General features: G+C 37.8%; 1 protein-coding gene across 1 annotated transcript in view; it reads right to left on the reverse strand.

Moving 5' to 3' along the window:
• Positions 1–16,361, reverse strand: part of CRYBG2 (crystallin beta-gamma domain containing 2) — a 1,696,066-nt gene extending 1,679,705 nt beyond the window's left edge. The window contains exon 1 of the mRNA XM_044084069.1: positions 15,769–16,361. Within this exon, the coding sequence (XP_043940004.1) occupies positions 15,769–15,959 (191 nt within the window). The 5' untranslated portion in view covers positions 15,960–16,361. The remainder of the gene's footprint in view (positions 1–15,768) is intronic.
• Positions 16,362–17,086: the final 725 nt, after the last annotated feature.

The following is a 17,086-nucleotide window of genomic DNA, read 5'->3' on the forward strand; positions in this document are numbered from 1 at the left end:
TTTAGATAATTATATTGGTCCAGGTCTATTTTCCCCTCTATGAACATATTGTTCAATAGTGTTCTGATCAACCTGTAAGCTGCATTAAGCTCATTCCTTGATACCTCAGTGTACACATTACACTCCAGAATCTTAAACATTTTAATCACATAGTCTTCACAATTCATAATCACTAGTCCACCCCCTTTGTCAGGTTGCATCACCCTGACAGGGGCTTGTTTAAGCAAGACAAGTACTAGTTTTTCTACCTTTAAAATATTACTAGGTTGACTCTGCATGCACCTGTTACTGTTTAAATGATTCATTATGTCTAATTCACATATCTGCTCATACAGCGCTAATGTTGATGTAGTGGAGGATTATAGGTACTAGCAATATGGAAGATATTCATGGCTTGATTGTTTTGCCCTAAGAGTACTGACAAGTTTAACTTTCTCACAAATAGTTTTAAATCTATCAGTTTGTTAGATAAATCAGCTCTATAACTTGGTACAAATGTGTGTCCCTTTGCTTGTAAATCCACTAACATTAGGGCAATAGTCAAGTTTGAAAAATTGAATACTTTAAAATCTTTCTTCGTGTTATAAATAATCTCACAAGCGCAAAAGTCACTTACTGTATGGTTGTTTAACTGTTCATTTGTTCTTACTGTTGTACATTCTGGTATTCCATTGCCTCAAGCTGTAGGTTGAGGCTGGTTGCCTAACATTTTGGGGCTCTTCTTCTGTATTAAAATATATGTTCAATTGTTCATTTTCAAAATAAAGTGTTTTGTATGAATTATTGTTTTTACTACCAAAAGTAAATATTAAATTTGTGTTTTATTTTGACACCATCGTAGTGGATTCCAATTCCTTCTGCAGGCATTTTGGATTTGTTCGTTGTTCTACTTTTTCCTGGTTAAGTGCCACCATCATGGTTAGAAGTAGGTTCTGCTCTCAAGCATATAAGCAGTCTTTTACTTATAATAATTACTTGGCACATTTCACTTGGCTACAGGGTGATTTGACTAAGGAGTTATCAAATACTGTCTTGGAGTCCATGTCTGCTGAGGATTTCAAGAAGACATTCTCTCAGCTGGCCACTCTCCTTTGCATTTCAAATGCATTGATGATGCTGATTTCCCATGCAGTGGAAAGTACCTCACGAGCAACTGGTTCAGGTAATGCCATAAGGAGACATGCCTGGATGTGGCTGTGCAATTTTGAGGGGCCCTTCAAGATGTCCTTTGTCAATGCCCCTTTGATGGCACTTCCTTCTTCAGACCATCAATTAAAAACATGCTTACCTGCAACAAACAAGAGGGAAGGACTCTGTCTGATATAGGAATCAAGTTTCTTACCACAAAATGGACCTTCTCTAGAAAGCAGTGCGGTGGTAAGAAGATGTGGCTCTGAAAATCTTAGAGACCTTTCCAGGATTCACTTGGGGATAATTCCTTGAGAGGCAGAGGAGGAAATGTTAATGGTAGACATCACCCAAGAGGCAGAGGTAGCCTGCAGAACCAGGGCTTTAGAGATCCCTTTTCTGATAGGCCCAATTAGTGCTCCGGAAGTGCTGCCTGACTCTCCAACTCTGGAGGCAGTTGGGAATCACTTCTCTTTGCACCTATATACCTGTACAGATATCACAAACAATTCATGGGTGCTAAGAATCATATCTAGAGGTTACTACTTACCATTTTCTCTTCCTCCTCCTACCTGAAAGAGGAAACGTCCTGGCATTCTACCCAGTCAGTGGAATGATGCAGGACAAAAAATACAAAAGCTGCTACAGAAAAGAGTCATCCAAGAGGTCCCACCCACCCAGATAGGATTCAGAAATTGCCATCTTTTTTAGTACCAAAGAAAACAGGGGTCATAAGGCCCATTTTGGATCTTAGCAAGTTGAACGAGTATGTAAAGAAGACGAAGTTTCACATTGTCATGGTTCAGTCCATCCTGCCTCTTCTCACAAATGCAATTGCATGTGCTCTATAGATTGCCAAGATGCATGCTATCACATAAAAATGGACATGTGATCCAGGAGACAGCTACACGTTCAGCTGGGAGCCAATCTTTACCAATTCACAGCACTCCCCTTTGGACTCACCACAGTCCACAGGGTGTTTATCAAATGCATGGCAGTCGTGGCAGCTCACTTGAGACTCAAGGAATTCTAGGTGTTTCGATATCTCAACGATTGACTCCTCACTGCCTCATCCAAGTATCAGCTTTTGCAAGCCAGGGACTACTTGCTCCAAGTTTCCTACACTTCAGACGTCTCAATAAACCATGCCAAGACAAACCTACTCCTGGTACAGACCCTGGAATTCACAGGGACTCTTTTGAATACTACAACTCAGATGACTTCTTTACCTCTCCATCACATTACATCTTTGAGACATCAGGTTCATTCTATAATCTCTCAACCATTTCCTCTGGCAAGATTAGTACTACAAGCTCTGGAGTTGATGTCAGCTGCCATACTTCTGGTACCTCTAGTATGATTCTTTATGCAAATTCTACAATGGACCTTGGTGGTACAGTAGTCCATGCTTTATCAGCCCATTTCATTTCCTATAAGACTCACTTCAATCTGCAAACATCATATTCACTAGTGGAAACAGTCCAATGACCTATTTCTGGGCAGAGCATTCATCCTTCTGCACCCAGTTGCCACAGTGACCACAGACTCTTCCCAACTGGGGTGGGAGGGTATTTCTTGTGGAGACCAAGTTGCATATCAATGTCCTAGAGATGAGAGCAGTCCTTCTTGTGTTGCAGGCATTTCAAGATGTTCTCCCTCTGGGGACTATTGCAATTCAAACAGACAACATGTCAGTAATCTGGTACATCAACAAGCATGGAGAAACCCAATCTTATCCATTGTGCAGAGAGGCCATGAGTGTTTGGGAATGGGCAATCACTTCAGACCACTTTCTCATTGCAATGCACATCTTGAGGAAATCCAAAGAACTAGCAGACAGGCTCAGCAGATGCATTCTGATGGTCTCTAAATCAATTGGTAATGAACATGATCTTTAACTGCTGGGGCCAACCTTGCTGCGACCTATTTCTCTCACCCCTCAACAATAAGTGCAGCAAGTACTTCACTGTGATTCCCCCTTTGGGGAGTCAATGAGAAATGGTCTGATTCACAACTGGACCCTGGATCTCTTAAATGATCACCGTCCTCTTCCTCTATTTCAAAATTCTTACAGAAAGCAAGCAGGTTGAAGAGCTTAGTCATCCTCATTACCCCTTTCTGGCCTTGGCGGGTATGGTTCCCCTTCCTATGGTCTCACTTGTGATATCCTCCATGGATACTGAAAGCCACTCAGAATCTCCCTTCTTACCCATAAAGAATTCAACACCGCAGTCTCCATACCATCAAGCTAATTGCATGGTTTCTCCACTTCCAGTAATAGTTAGACAGTCCAGACTTTCTTCCTCAGTTCACAATATTATCTTGGCCGCCCAGATAGCTTCTACCAAGAAGGTCTACAGAGGCAAATGGAAAATATGTTCTGTTTGGGCCTCTAACATAATAGTTACCCCTTTTCTGCACCAACTTTAGCCATTCTTCTTTATCTAACAACTATTTTTAAAGAAGGAGCTAGTTTTGCGACAATTAAGCTTTAGTTGGCAGTGATTTCCAATTTCCATTCTGGAAACAACACTTTTTTCTCTGGCATTGTCCAGATCATGAAGGGCCTTCATAAAGGACATTTTTCTCCTGCCCCCCCCCCCCAATAAAGGACCCTTCTCCTCCTTGGGAACTTACAGTGGACTTTCAGGGATTAACTCAACAACCCTCTGAACTGTCAGATGCCGGTGTGGTCAGAAAGTCCTTCTATGTGACACATCTCATAACCAAAGGTTTCACATCCAGGAAGAAAAAGGTCATCATCCCTCTCTACTCATCCCTCATTAGACCAATCATCGAATATAATGCCCTACTTGGCATGTACGTGACCAGACACCTACAATAGCTGGCTACAAAAGTACCTCACAAAAAAAGATCCTAGGCCTTGAACGCATGACCTACATGGACAGACTCAAGAAACTTCAGCTGTTCTCAGTCTCTTATCATCTACTTAGATTGATCTCTGCTTGACTTACAAAGCCATGTCTGACCCAGCCCTACTTAAAATGTTACACCTAAAGAAATCCCAATCCCCGTGCCACACACTCCAGAGATCACAACCTCATTACCACAATTAACAGAACATGCTGGAAGGACAGGTTCATTTCCCAAAGACTGCCCATACTCTGGAATAAGCTTCCCATTCATGTCAAACAGAGCACCTCACTGGCCCTCTTCAAGAGAAATCTTGATGAGTGGATGGGTAACAGAAAGTTCACCCCGGTGATCATGCCAGTTGTCCTACTGGATAGGGGCACTGTGAACTAACATCAGGTGGCACAGTGCCTGGGCAATTTTTTGGGCTTGGCTTGTAAAGGCTCCAGGGCCATTAGCCTAGTGCACACCTGTGAACCTATGAAATGTGATCTGAAGTATCTTTCTTGGAAAATGATTTTCTTAGAAGCTGTTACTTCAGCAAAAAGAATTCCTGAGCTCCAGCCCCTTTCAGCTAAGCCTGCTTACATTAGTTTCCATAAAGACAGGGTGTCTCTGTGGACAGACCCTTTCTTTCTTCTTAAAGTGGCAACTGAAATTAACATTAACCAGTCTGTACAATTACCAATCTTCTTTCCAAAATTTATGAATAAGGAAGAATACATGCTTCATCTCCTTGATGTGCACAGACAATTACATTTTATCTTCACAGAACAAAGCAGTTCAGGAAGTCTGATTATCTTTTGTTTCCTTTTCCCTTAATTGCTTGAGTCAGGCAGTAGCTAAAATACACTATCCAAATCAATTACTGATTGCATTTCATAGGTTTATTCTCTAAAAGGACTAGATTTACCATGACTCACTTGAGCTCATTCCATTTGATCTATGGCTACTTCATCTGCCTTTTGGTCAAGGACTTCCATTGTTAAGATTTGTGCTGCAGTTACTTGGTCAAATACTCATATTTTTGTTACACATTACAAATTAGACATGATCCCCAGAAGCAGAGCTTCTTTTGGTTTGACAGTGCTCTGACATGTCCTTCCATGAGGGCCTCCTGAGGGCTATGTAGCTGAGGACTCTGCCCCATTGTTGAGGAAGAATAAAAAAGAAAAATCAGATTTGTAAGTCATGTACTCATCATCACATGGCAAGTGAACAAATAAAAAAAATGGTAGACTATTCACTTTAACAAAAATAAAAGATCAAATGAAAAAGTTAAAAAATAATAAGGCGCTGAGCATAGATGGTCTTTTATCAGAACTATATAAAATACTACCAGATGATGGAGTTAAAATATTTGATAAGTGCCAAAGGAAAAACAACTTCAAAATGATCAACACATGGCAGGTTCAGGTTAAGGCACTTTAATCTTGCAGCAAGGAGACAAAAATGTGCTAATACAGAGTTTGTCTAACTAGAATCAGGAAGTGAAGCTATTCTTATACTTTTCTTACAAGACATTGCCTACCAAGCTGACGTAATAAATCACAAGTTCTTTCAATATTATTTCATAGCAGCTGTTTGTCCATGATTTTCTGCTGGCACATCAAGTTTACAAAAAAACTTCCAAAGAAAAACAACGTGGCCTTGATGACCACCGGTCAGATACAACTTCTCACTATGCAATGTTACCATCCAAGGTACTATGGCTAGTTTGAGCACAAAGCAAGTGCAGATTATAGTTCATTTCTTCAAGCAGTCTTTGTTTGATGTATCTTTTCTTTTCCACAGCTGTGCATGTTCTCATAACACGAACAGAGCTGATTGTTCAATATTCAATAACATTATAGAAAACAATATTGTTCTATTCATTCACTATTCATTCATTTTCCTGACCTAGCAGATAATCACCTGCTTCTCAGTAGATTTCCAAAAGGAATAAACATGAATTTTGCTGTGCTAGCAAATACTAGGTCAGAGAGCATCTTGCAATTTCAGAAAGCATACTGCAGTTTGAAAAATCATCTTATAATTTCATACAGAATTAAGCTGTACATAAAATAGAATGAAATGCGTTAACCATTTTAGCTTCTAATAAGCACTAAACATATACATTAGTACATATTTTTCTAACAATAAGGTCTATAGAGAAAGGAAAAAAAAACAACTGCTGAAGTCCCCCCACCATAGAAATATTCCCTTATATCACATATTTTAAAACAAGATAAGGATCTTATAAAGTGTTCATCATACAGACCCATTTCACTTTTAAATGTGTACTATGAGATGTTCATATCCATTTTAGCTAACAGAATTAATCTACTTATAGTTAAACTAATTAATAACGATAAACTGGATTTATTTTAAACACACAAGTACAAGATAATATGTTAAGAATACACGCATTAACAAACTATGCAAATAAAAATAAAAAGAACTTTCTATCATTAGTCTCAATTTAGATAAGGCTTTTGACTCAATTAATTGGTCATTCCTGTTTAAAACACATAAACATGCATTGTAAACAGCTATTTGTTTGTTTTATAACTGATTTGTTTATTTATTGTTTTAAAACCAAATAAAAAAATAAAAAAGGTATTGTAATTGTCTTTGGCTTGGGTAGCCATTTTAGCCTCAAACTTGGCTTTGGTATATTTTATTAAGCTCCTGAGTTATTTGTTTGTTTTGGTGTTGAGGGTGCTATCATTCTGGAAATTACTCTTCTTAATGTTTGTCACAATTCTCTTCCTTGTATTGTAAAGCTTGTTAGTAATATGGTTCTACCACATGGGTTTGCTTCTGGAATTTACACTACACTTATTTATGCATGGTACAGCTGCATCTATTCAGCTGTTTACATGCCAGAATAGTGTGGTGATATAATTTTACACATATTCAGTGGAGTCAACTGGGTTTGGTGGGGATTTGAAGCTTGCCAGTGTATCACATAGTAGTAGGTAGCTTGTCTTAAAGAAATCTCTGAAGATACCTTGAGTAGAAGGGATCACTGGTTTCAACTGTCTTTTGAAAGAGACAGGTTTATGGGCAGACCTAACATGTAAAGAAGATATACAAGGGGATGGCGTATGGTACCCTTATATGAGTAAGGACAAGATCCAAAATGTTGTTCACCCTAGTGGGTACTCCCATTCTTCTAGATCATTTGTAATGACCATGTCCAGGATTCTCTGTGCTTGTGCACTAGTGGTGGTGTGGATTTCCCAGTCTATACTTGGATAGTTTAAATCACCTAGGGAAATGGTATTGGGTTTAACACTGAGTGATTCTAGTTCCTTTAGATAGGCATTGTGGCTCTCTTGGGACATGGAGGGAGTTCTTTGGCTAGCAAATACATGGTATGGGACCTTTCTATTGTATATTTGGACATAAAGAAGCTGTAGTGCATCATGCTGCTTTACTAACCATGATATGAATCTTATTTGGATGATGATTAACACACCTCCACCTTTTTCCCCTCTTGCACAGTAGCTGGTCTAAATGTGTGTAAGACATTACAGCCCTGCACAGCTGGAGTTCTCTCCATCATTTTAAAACATGTCTCAGTCACTACACAGACTTCAATGTCCTACAGGGTGAGAAGGATTTGCAGGGAGAGGATTTTCTAGTTTAGGCTTCAGGCATTAATCAGTAACACTTTCATATTTTTCTTTGCTTAGTTCATTATGTTGGTACGTTTAGCAGGCTGGCTTTACCTAAAAAAATGCACTATGGCGGTGGACAATGAAGTGTTTGCCAATAACTGAAAGCCTAGAGGGGACAGATATAGGCCATCCCTATGGAAACAGCACAGTCTGTTGATCATATCTTCCCAACCTGAAAAATACTGGAACCCCTTTAAATGACACTAAAAACTAACCTAATTATTGAATTCAATTATTTTTTGCTCATATTTTTTCTCTGCAGAATAACATTGTAATGATTCACAGACTTCCATATGTGTATTACCCTGCAGTGCTCTGTTTATGAATTGCATACAAAGTCATGTGTGCGTGTGCATTTACATAAATCAGCTATGCGTGACAATGTACCATGTTTATGAACAGCAGGGTCTATATCAGTGGTAACAAAACCAAGTTTATGCTCTTTGCCAATAAAATATTACCCAAATATAAATCTACTTTTGTCTGCATAACCTCTGCTTAAGAGAATTGTACTGCTATTATTATACCTGTCACTATTAAGGGTCATATATTTAATCTGGATATATATTTTACTCTTAGCACAATGAATACAAAGTAGTTGAAGTACAGCATCTCAAGAATTTTGTTGAGACACCAGGAACTGTTCAGTCTGGTTACAGACATGAAATTGCCTTGTTCATTATATTACTTAAAATTTTCTTTGATATATCTTCTTAAACATCATAATCAAACAAAGCAATAACATGACAGCCACCTATTATACAACAAATTGAATGACTTCTCCTTCCTCAGTTCACAGTCACCACAGTGTGGTTTTATGTAGGCTGAAATGACCACTAATATAAGACAGATTGAATTTCCTGCATCTTACACTAGTTCACAAATTACTTTAAAAAAATACACATATCCATTTCAAAAACTCATTAAACAGAATAAAACTAATTAAATAAAATACTGTACCAGGAAAACAGTGTCTATTGAAAGATATTGACTTATTGCTCATGCATTGCTGTAAGGGTAGTAACTCTGCCTCAACCATGTCAGATCACCTTCAATAAAGTAATTCCATTTACTATTCAGAGCAACTAGAGAGCAGTTTTAGCAATCAGCTGTTATCCCTTTTACAGGAATACCACAGGTTGGTTGAGCTTCAAAAATAACCTAAAAGGCACTGTAAATCAGTGCATCTTTATGATGTGTGTTGTAGACCGATTAGTTGGTTATGTGCTGGAAAAGTTAGCCAGACACTTATGATGTGGCTAATGTCTAGTTACTATACTAGCAAAACTGACCTGCTATTACTTAGGTCTTTAAAAGTAAAAATAAACCAGCTAATGGAGGATTACAGTCCATTTGGGTCCAACAAAAGAACAACAATCAAACTGATAAAACCCAGCACGACTCGGGCAGTTAAAACCATAAAATAAATTTAAACACAAGAATAAAAGGATAAGTGCTTTCAGAAACTTCCTTTATCAGATCATCCTCCATAAAAGCTATTCTTGTGATAAAATTTATTTTATGGCTTTAACTATCTGTGTCTTGGTGGGTTTATCACTATGATTATTTGGGTCTTTCACAGACATTTGTATGGAACATTCACAGTTATGGATGAGATTCATCGACAAGTGCTGTGTGCTTACAAGGGTCTACTATTCAGGAGGTCACTACGTGGGTCAGCTCACAACTACCACTGCTAATTAGCACTGTGCTATGTCATGTGATATTTGGTGAATCCCATTTTAAACCTTCACATTATCTTTCAGATCCTTCACATTAACAGAATAATTTATGAATCAGTCATGGTGAGTGCCCTTTCTCCATCCTCAGCTACTGAAGGAGCTCTCTGTTCTAATAAAATATTAGAAGAGGTTTATTCCTATGTAGCTAACATATTGCGAACTTTGTACTCTTTCACTGATACTGTCTGGCCATTACCTCAGCAAACACTACAAATGTGTAAATTGCCAACCACTGCAGGTATCTTAGTATTTGATATTCTATGGAAATAATAAATATATTTTTATACTGTGTGTCATTTATAGTATAGTTTGGTATGTAAAATTTGACACTATGGTTGATACCACTGCTTCCTTATTATCTTTTTAACACAATTTCACAGCTGCTATAAAACTTATAAAGCAATGTCTGTTTGTAATGTCCATAATTAGACTGGAAGAAGAAAAGGCTAACATACACTATGTTAATTTGTATAATTTTGATGTACAGTTTTCACACAACTGCATTTAGTTAAATACCTCAGTGGTACATTGTAATATAGAAGATTTTTCTAATTAAAAGCCCTGGGCCACAGTCTGTTAATATTCCACACTGTGTTTGAGAATGCACGCTGTGGTATTAGACTTATAATCCTTAAGATTTATGATAACCTTGACATATGACAAGCATAACAATTCTTACTCCATCAAATGTCCTTTAGCAGGTAAACGTTGCTGTGAAGAAAATGATATTGTTGATAGCTCTGTCTGTTATTTTTTGAAAAATGTGACTTCTTTTAAAATGTGCATTTATTTGGTTAGTCCACCTTTTTCATAAACACATTAACCATTGTATGGGGTTAACGCACAGCAAGGGTTATAAATGAAACAGAAATAAGTAACTGCAGCAGAGCTACAATTCAGAACAGTAGAATAGCATGTATCAGATGAGGTGACAGTAAAACGTCATATGTAAAGGACAACATAGCATGCACAGTAGCACCTATTCAAGAGGCAAGCAGATGGAACACCAGGTACATCATCAGAGAGCGTGTTGCAAAGCACAAACTAGAAGCTAGTAACTACACAGAAACCACTGCCAAGTCATCAGTAATGCAGGTGTTAATGGTAGTGACACTTTAGAAGACACTAAACATACACATGCACCTCCCTAGGTACTCCAAGTACAACAAAATGCAAATGTCACATACTACAGATGTATACATGGATGCATAAACCACTGATATCTGCATAGTTTCTGAGCAAATATAGACTGGTATGCATAGAGACAATGCACACTGTGCCCAGTAACACTATATCCATACTGCCTTGGAACATGGTGGCTATGCATTACAACTGTAGGGAGTCATGTCAATATGCTACATATGTTAAACTATCCAAATCTGTAAGGATCCATTATATTATAGCACAGTGACACTATCCATACAGTGCAAAGGTCTGCAGAAGCATAGAGGGGCTGTCAGCCCAGATAGACTAATGGAGTTAATATGCCATATGTAAATAAACAAATAAAGAAGTAGTATTTCATTCACAGAGTACCCATTCCAGTGACGCTTAGGATCACATGGTATTTAGACACAATATACACATGGTCTACAAACTGTTCCAAACTACATAAGTTCAAAAAACAAAACTGTGGTACAATTATTGATATTGTAGCAAAGACTGTGTTAGCCCTCCATCTCTGCTAATATGTTACTCAACATACAGAATGGAGCAAAAATGAGTGCTGAATGTAAACAATGCCTTTGAACTATACAACAGTTTGTGTAATCAGTGGATTTCTCTGAAGTGAAAGCAACTCTACCACTGTATGTATACCTGACCTACTCCACACACTGATACTTGTGATGTGGCACTAGTGGGAGGTCTTATAGCATAAGACCATAATGCAGTAATTACACTGCCTCTGAGGTCATGCCTAATGCTGCTGAATTCTGTATGAATTGCTATCAGACAAGATGGCAGAGCACATTGCAGCACAGAACAACAACTTTGCAAGCTATATTTTCTTTTCTTTTCCTGCTACAAGGTTTTAACAGGAATTTGTTCTTAATCTTAATTGAAATTGATCTATTCAAAGAAAAGTCCTATTCTTGTAAAAACAAATTAAGAAATGTACGGTGTTCTGAAGCATGTCTGCATGAAATACACAAATCTGACTATGGCATTGTCCAGGATAAATCAATAACACAGTGTGCAGTTGTAAAATCATGTGTTGTGTATGCCGTTTACTACACTGTTGTTCACCTCCCCATTTCATAGGAATCCATCCATAAGCCACTTTTTTCACAATTTTGCAGATGGAGTCATGATGTTCCATCAACAGTGACCATCATCTAGAGCCAATATCCATCAAAGTAATGAAAACGGCCCAGCAGAAGCCTGTTAGTTCTTTTGTAACTACGTAGAAAGGTATGTATTATACCTTACCTCAATGAACTCCAGAGTCAAGCTCAATAGGGTCTTCTTTCCCCACTAATTCTGCCAAGCCCATTTCCTTGGCTATGGTTTTGTTAGATAGTAGGTAGGGACAGTGGGAATCTCATTTATCCATTCATGAGCATCACTAATTAGATGGTGAGACATTTGGCTACCTTAAGAGAGTCATAGTTACTCCCGCCATTTACCCGCATTTCATTGAATTTCTTCACTTTGACATTCAGAGCACTGGGCAAGATGAGGCCAACAGAAGCCTATTAGGTATTTTGTAGCTACATACAATGGTATGTATTATACCTTACTCAGTGGCTGTTCCCACTGTAATGTGTAGCACTGCGATCTTATGCAGTGCTCTTGCCCACAGTCTGGAATACCAGTGTAAATAATGCTTGACTGTGTACTACATGCACCTGGGCACTATACTAAAAAATGCAATGCTTCACTATAGCAATCCCTTTCCGCAAATCGCAGGAATGAACGACAGTGAACTAAACACAGTGTGAAAAATGTAATTATTCAACTAAATTTATAAGTACTCCAGAAAGTGTCAGGCTCATATTTGTGCAGTTAATGCAAACATATGCAAAAGAACATTGCACATTCTGAAATAGTTATCACAAGGACAAAAAAAGTATTTTTTGTAGATTAAGAACAGATTTCTGTTAGAGACTAGCAAAAGACAGGGGGAATAAATGCTATTACTTGGCTTGAAATTATTCTGTAAGAATAGTGATTGTCCAGACTTGTTGAAGATGCTTCCAGTTCACAAAGCCAGTGGTAATGGTGATCTCACATAGTACATCAAGTGTCTCACTGCTCTTCTGAGTTTTGTGTCAGTGCATTTCCCATTTCTCTGCAGACATGACATGGCTCAGAAGTCAATGCAGAGCATAACAACCTCTTTTAGGTAGAGCTGGAATGTGGTAGGCCGACAAAACCTAATCCTATTTGTCAATCAAATAGCAGAACTGGTGGCAGCAGTTTGTGCAGCTTTAAGAAGCAGGAAAAGAACAGTCCAAATTATTGTCAGGCACAATGTGCATAAAGGTGTTGCAACAGAAAAGCATTATGAACATATACTAATGTGAATGGAATGGCTGGGAGCAGGAGAGAGAGATACAAAAATACACATATGCATCCTAAATTTATCGTAAAGAAATCTTGAAAATGATTAACTTGACAAGCAAAGTATTCAGCAATTTTGACTACAGACAGCAACCACTACTCCTTAAGACATTTTAAGTGAGGTTAAAGGTCAATGAATACAAAGCTGAAAAATCTGATTCAAGATTGTCAAAATACATAAAGAAGAGCCATTAGCTAGTGTATGTAATTTCAGTGCTGCTGGGTGTATTCTGCACTGTGCCATCAGTTCTGTTTCAGGATGTTTTTTATTCCCTTTTTCTCACGTCTAGATACTGCATAAAACGTTTTGAAGTGCAATGATACATCAAGGAGAAGAAATTCAGGATAAAAGAGAGTGACCCTCTGGAAATCATACAAAGATACAATGTTCCATTCTCCATACTGTAAATCTGTTTACATTGCATATGTCATCTACACAATCATTGCTATTCTTTTGTTGCCAATGAGGTCAAACTTCAAAAGTCTCATGTAAAAAGGTGATTATGCTGTGAAACATGTGCTCACTTCTGTAGGGCATTATTATCTCACTTTTAAAAGCTTAGTTCTAACTCAAGACTGATGCATTGAACATACAGAAAACAATCTAATGTCAAAGCAAATCTGACTGTTAGGTACTTTCTGTGACAGAAATTCTAAGATTAGAAGCCAGCAACAAGCTTATGGTCACTTTATGGCATGGCTACAAACATATGGTTTTAAAAGGTTAGACATGGATGAGTGAGGAAAGTGAAGTAACATAAACTGAGATTTCATGACAGCAATGCACCACACACTGAATGGAAGTTGTCTCACTCACTGTGTAAGCTCCATCAGTTTTCAGCAGAGAATTATGCCTTTGTTAAGTCTATTCAGTCTTAGGATTCTCTTCTGGTTTTGTGCCAGAGGTGTGGGGAATTTCTGTGGTTACTCCTTTCCACAAAGGGGGCGCCACTACTGATCTGGGTAACTATAAGCCCATATCTCTCACCAGCCTTATCTGTAAAGAAAAGGGTCTTGTGATTATGTGGCTTATTAACAAGGGCACAGGCAGTCTACAAACCCTGGACTCAAAAGGATTTAGACAAAGGCAAATCAGTCCACACTGTTAATCTGAATCTGGGCAAGATGTTTGATACAACTACATATTACAGCACCATTGGCAAGCTGATCAAACTTAATATAACCCCCTTTATTACCCAATGTATAGCAAACTGGGTAACCAACAGAGCCCAGTCTGTTGGTGTTATAGGTGTTCTCTCATTCTAAAAAAGTATTTACCAGTAATGTCCTCCAGGAGTTGCTTCTGGGACCAATCCTTTTTGGTATTTACTTTCTGGCATTAAGGATGACACTAAGAGTCTGTGGCTGATGAAGTTTGCTGAGGATTGCAAACTTGGAGATGCGAGAAGTACCCCGGTTGACCTCTAGATTCTACAGGAGGAACTATCACATTCTTACCACGTTATACATGGACCAGGGCCTGACATTCAATGCCAAGAAATACAGTACTGTGTTCTTTGGCAAAATGGGGTTCCTAGCCTGATATCACTTAGTCAAACCCCACCAAAAAAAACGGCTTATCATTAGGTACCTAGGCACGTCCATTGATGATAAACTGTCCTTTGACCACCATGTGACCACTATTGTAACAAAATCCTTTTACATAGGCAGACCAATCAGCAGGCTTATATTGTCCAGATCCAAGGAAGTCATTATCCATTTCTACTCTTCCATTATCTAACCAATAATAGAGGATAATGCCCCTTTAGTATACACTTATCCAAACATATGACCCAGCTCAAGAGACCAATGCATTCCTTTACTTAGACAATAATGTTCATGTGGTCCTGAGCTACCCAGACCAACTTAAGGCACTCGCACTTTTTTTCTGTTTCCTATCGATATCTGAGGAGGATCCTTGCCTAATCTACAGACCCTGCAAGGATACAATACTTTGCAAATTCTTACACATCCTGAAAACTAATAACCTAAACACCTCCACGAGAAGTCTAAACTTCCACTGTAACATAAACTGGACCTGTTGTTGTGATAGATAGCTATCAAACAAAATACCTCTGTTATGGAATAAGCACTCCCTAATTGTAAAGCATAGTGGCTCCCTGGCCCTATTCAAGCACAAACTGGACAACTGCATGAGCAGTTAAAAGGATTTTAACTAGGTGCAACATGCTTCATGCTTTGGTGGGGGGGGGGGGGGCTGTTAATTCAAATCTTGGTTAATTCACATTGGGATTATATAGTTAGACAACAAATGACCCACTGGATCAGCAGCCTAGTATTTAGGCATGAACCTATGCCATAGCACTGGTGCTAATATTTTAACCACTGTGGCATGTTAGACTGCCTACATTATTTCTGAAATAGTGTGCAGGGATTGCTGAGCTACATTGAGAGATAAAAGTACATTAGTTTTACCTTCAAGCTTTATATCAACAAACAAGTCAATTTGAAAAAAAAAAACAACTTTTATCTATATTATATCCAAAAGTGTAATAGCATATTATAACATGTTGCACTTTACCTGAAAGATTGCATTTAATGTGACTGCAGTCTGTTATTTCCTGTCCATCACTTTGCATATCCAGCATGTACCCAGAAATCAAATCTTCCCATAGTAACAGATATACTGTTACTGAAGAAAAGTTCTGACCCGATATAATTGTATGGTCAGCTCCCCTGATTGAAAGCTGGTCCAATCAGATCAGTATACATAAAGCTAACAATACATTCATGCCGTTTCCATGTTCCACATGAAGAACTGAAAGTTCACCTACCTTTCCAGTGATTCTCTACTTCTCTTTTGTTTCTCTTTGTCCTTCTTTTTTCTTCTCTTGCTGCTGTGATCCCCCTCTAGCAGATTGTTTAATGATCTATTGCTTTCCTGTTTTTCAAGCTCTTTCAAACTAGTCTCACTTTTGGAAAAGATCTTGGAGAAACGTTTTTTGAACCTGTCTTTCTTTGACATTTTCCTTCCACTGTTACCCTTTTTTCTGCTGGATTTATAAACATCCAAAAGTAAGAAGTGCCCCTTTCTGTTTTCTCTTCAATGTAACCAGCCCATCTTCATCTGACCTGTCTAATCTTGTCAGATTCCCGACCATCTACTTACAGGGAGAGATTTGTGACTGCTTTGTTGCTCGCAGATCTGTTCTTGTTTTATTTGATTGTTGCCTTACTTGCTGCTTAGTTAAGAAATCAGAAAACTTGCTTTCCTGCCATCCAAATAGACACACTGACAGAAATCGGTAGTGATACACTTTCTATAAGGTAAGGTTGTATTAATCATACACTGTCTTTAATCTTACTGTGAACTTGCTTCTCTTTCCCATAGTCCAGTTTTCACAGTGTTTTGCAAGCAGAAGAAACTTGGCCAGAGGCAATCAATTTACTATACAAACTGCCACGAGCTGAGAGAGGGAGGATAGGAGAGAGAGAGAGAGAAAGAGAGAAAGCTGTCACCTGAGTTCACAGCTATTAGTCAGAACAAGAGCTTGTCATTATTGTATTTCAGGTAAACTGAAAGGAAGCAAGATGTTTTTTTCGTACTGCTCTTCATTAACCATGTAAAGACCAGAACAGATTATATATATACACACACAGACACACACACACACACACACACACACACACACACACACACACACACACACACACACACACACATATATATATATATATATATATATATATATATATATATATAAAATATAAAATATCTGTTATAGCTACGTATGTATATATATATATATATATATATATATATATATATATACACACACACACACACACACACACACACACACACACACATATACACATATATCTCTGTATTATTTTATATATATATATATATATATATATATATATATATATATATATATATATATATATATATATATATATATATATATATATATATATATCTTCTTTGATAGAAAACACATTTCACTGAAACTCATTTCATCAAAGCCTCATTTCACTGAAAATTAATTCCTTGAGCACAATTCATTGAAAGCTCACTTCACTGAAAACACATTTGAAGGAAACTCATTTTGTCTAAACAGGTGTATGCCCTGTTTTCTACTGTAATGT

This window comes from Protopterus annectens, chromosome 1.part1 (genome assembly GCF_019279795.1).
Source record: "Protopterus annectens isolate FY-2018-M chromosome 1.part1, PAN1.0, whole genome shotgun sequence".
Taxonomy (NCBI): domain Eukaryota; kingdom Metazoa; phylum Chordata; order Ceratodontiformes; family Protopteridae; genus Protopterus; species Protopterus annectens.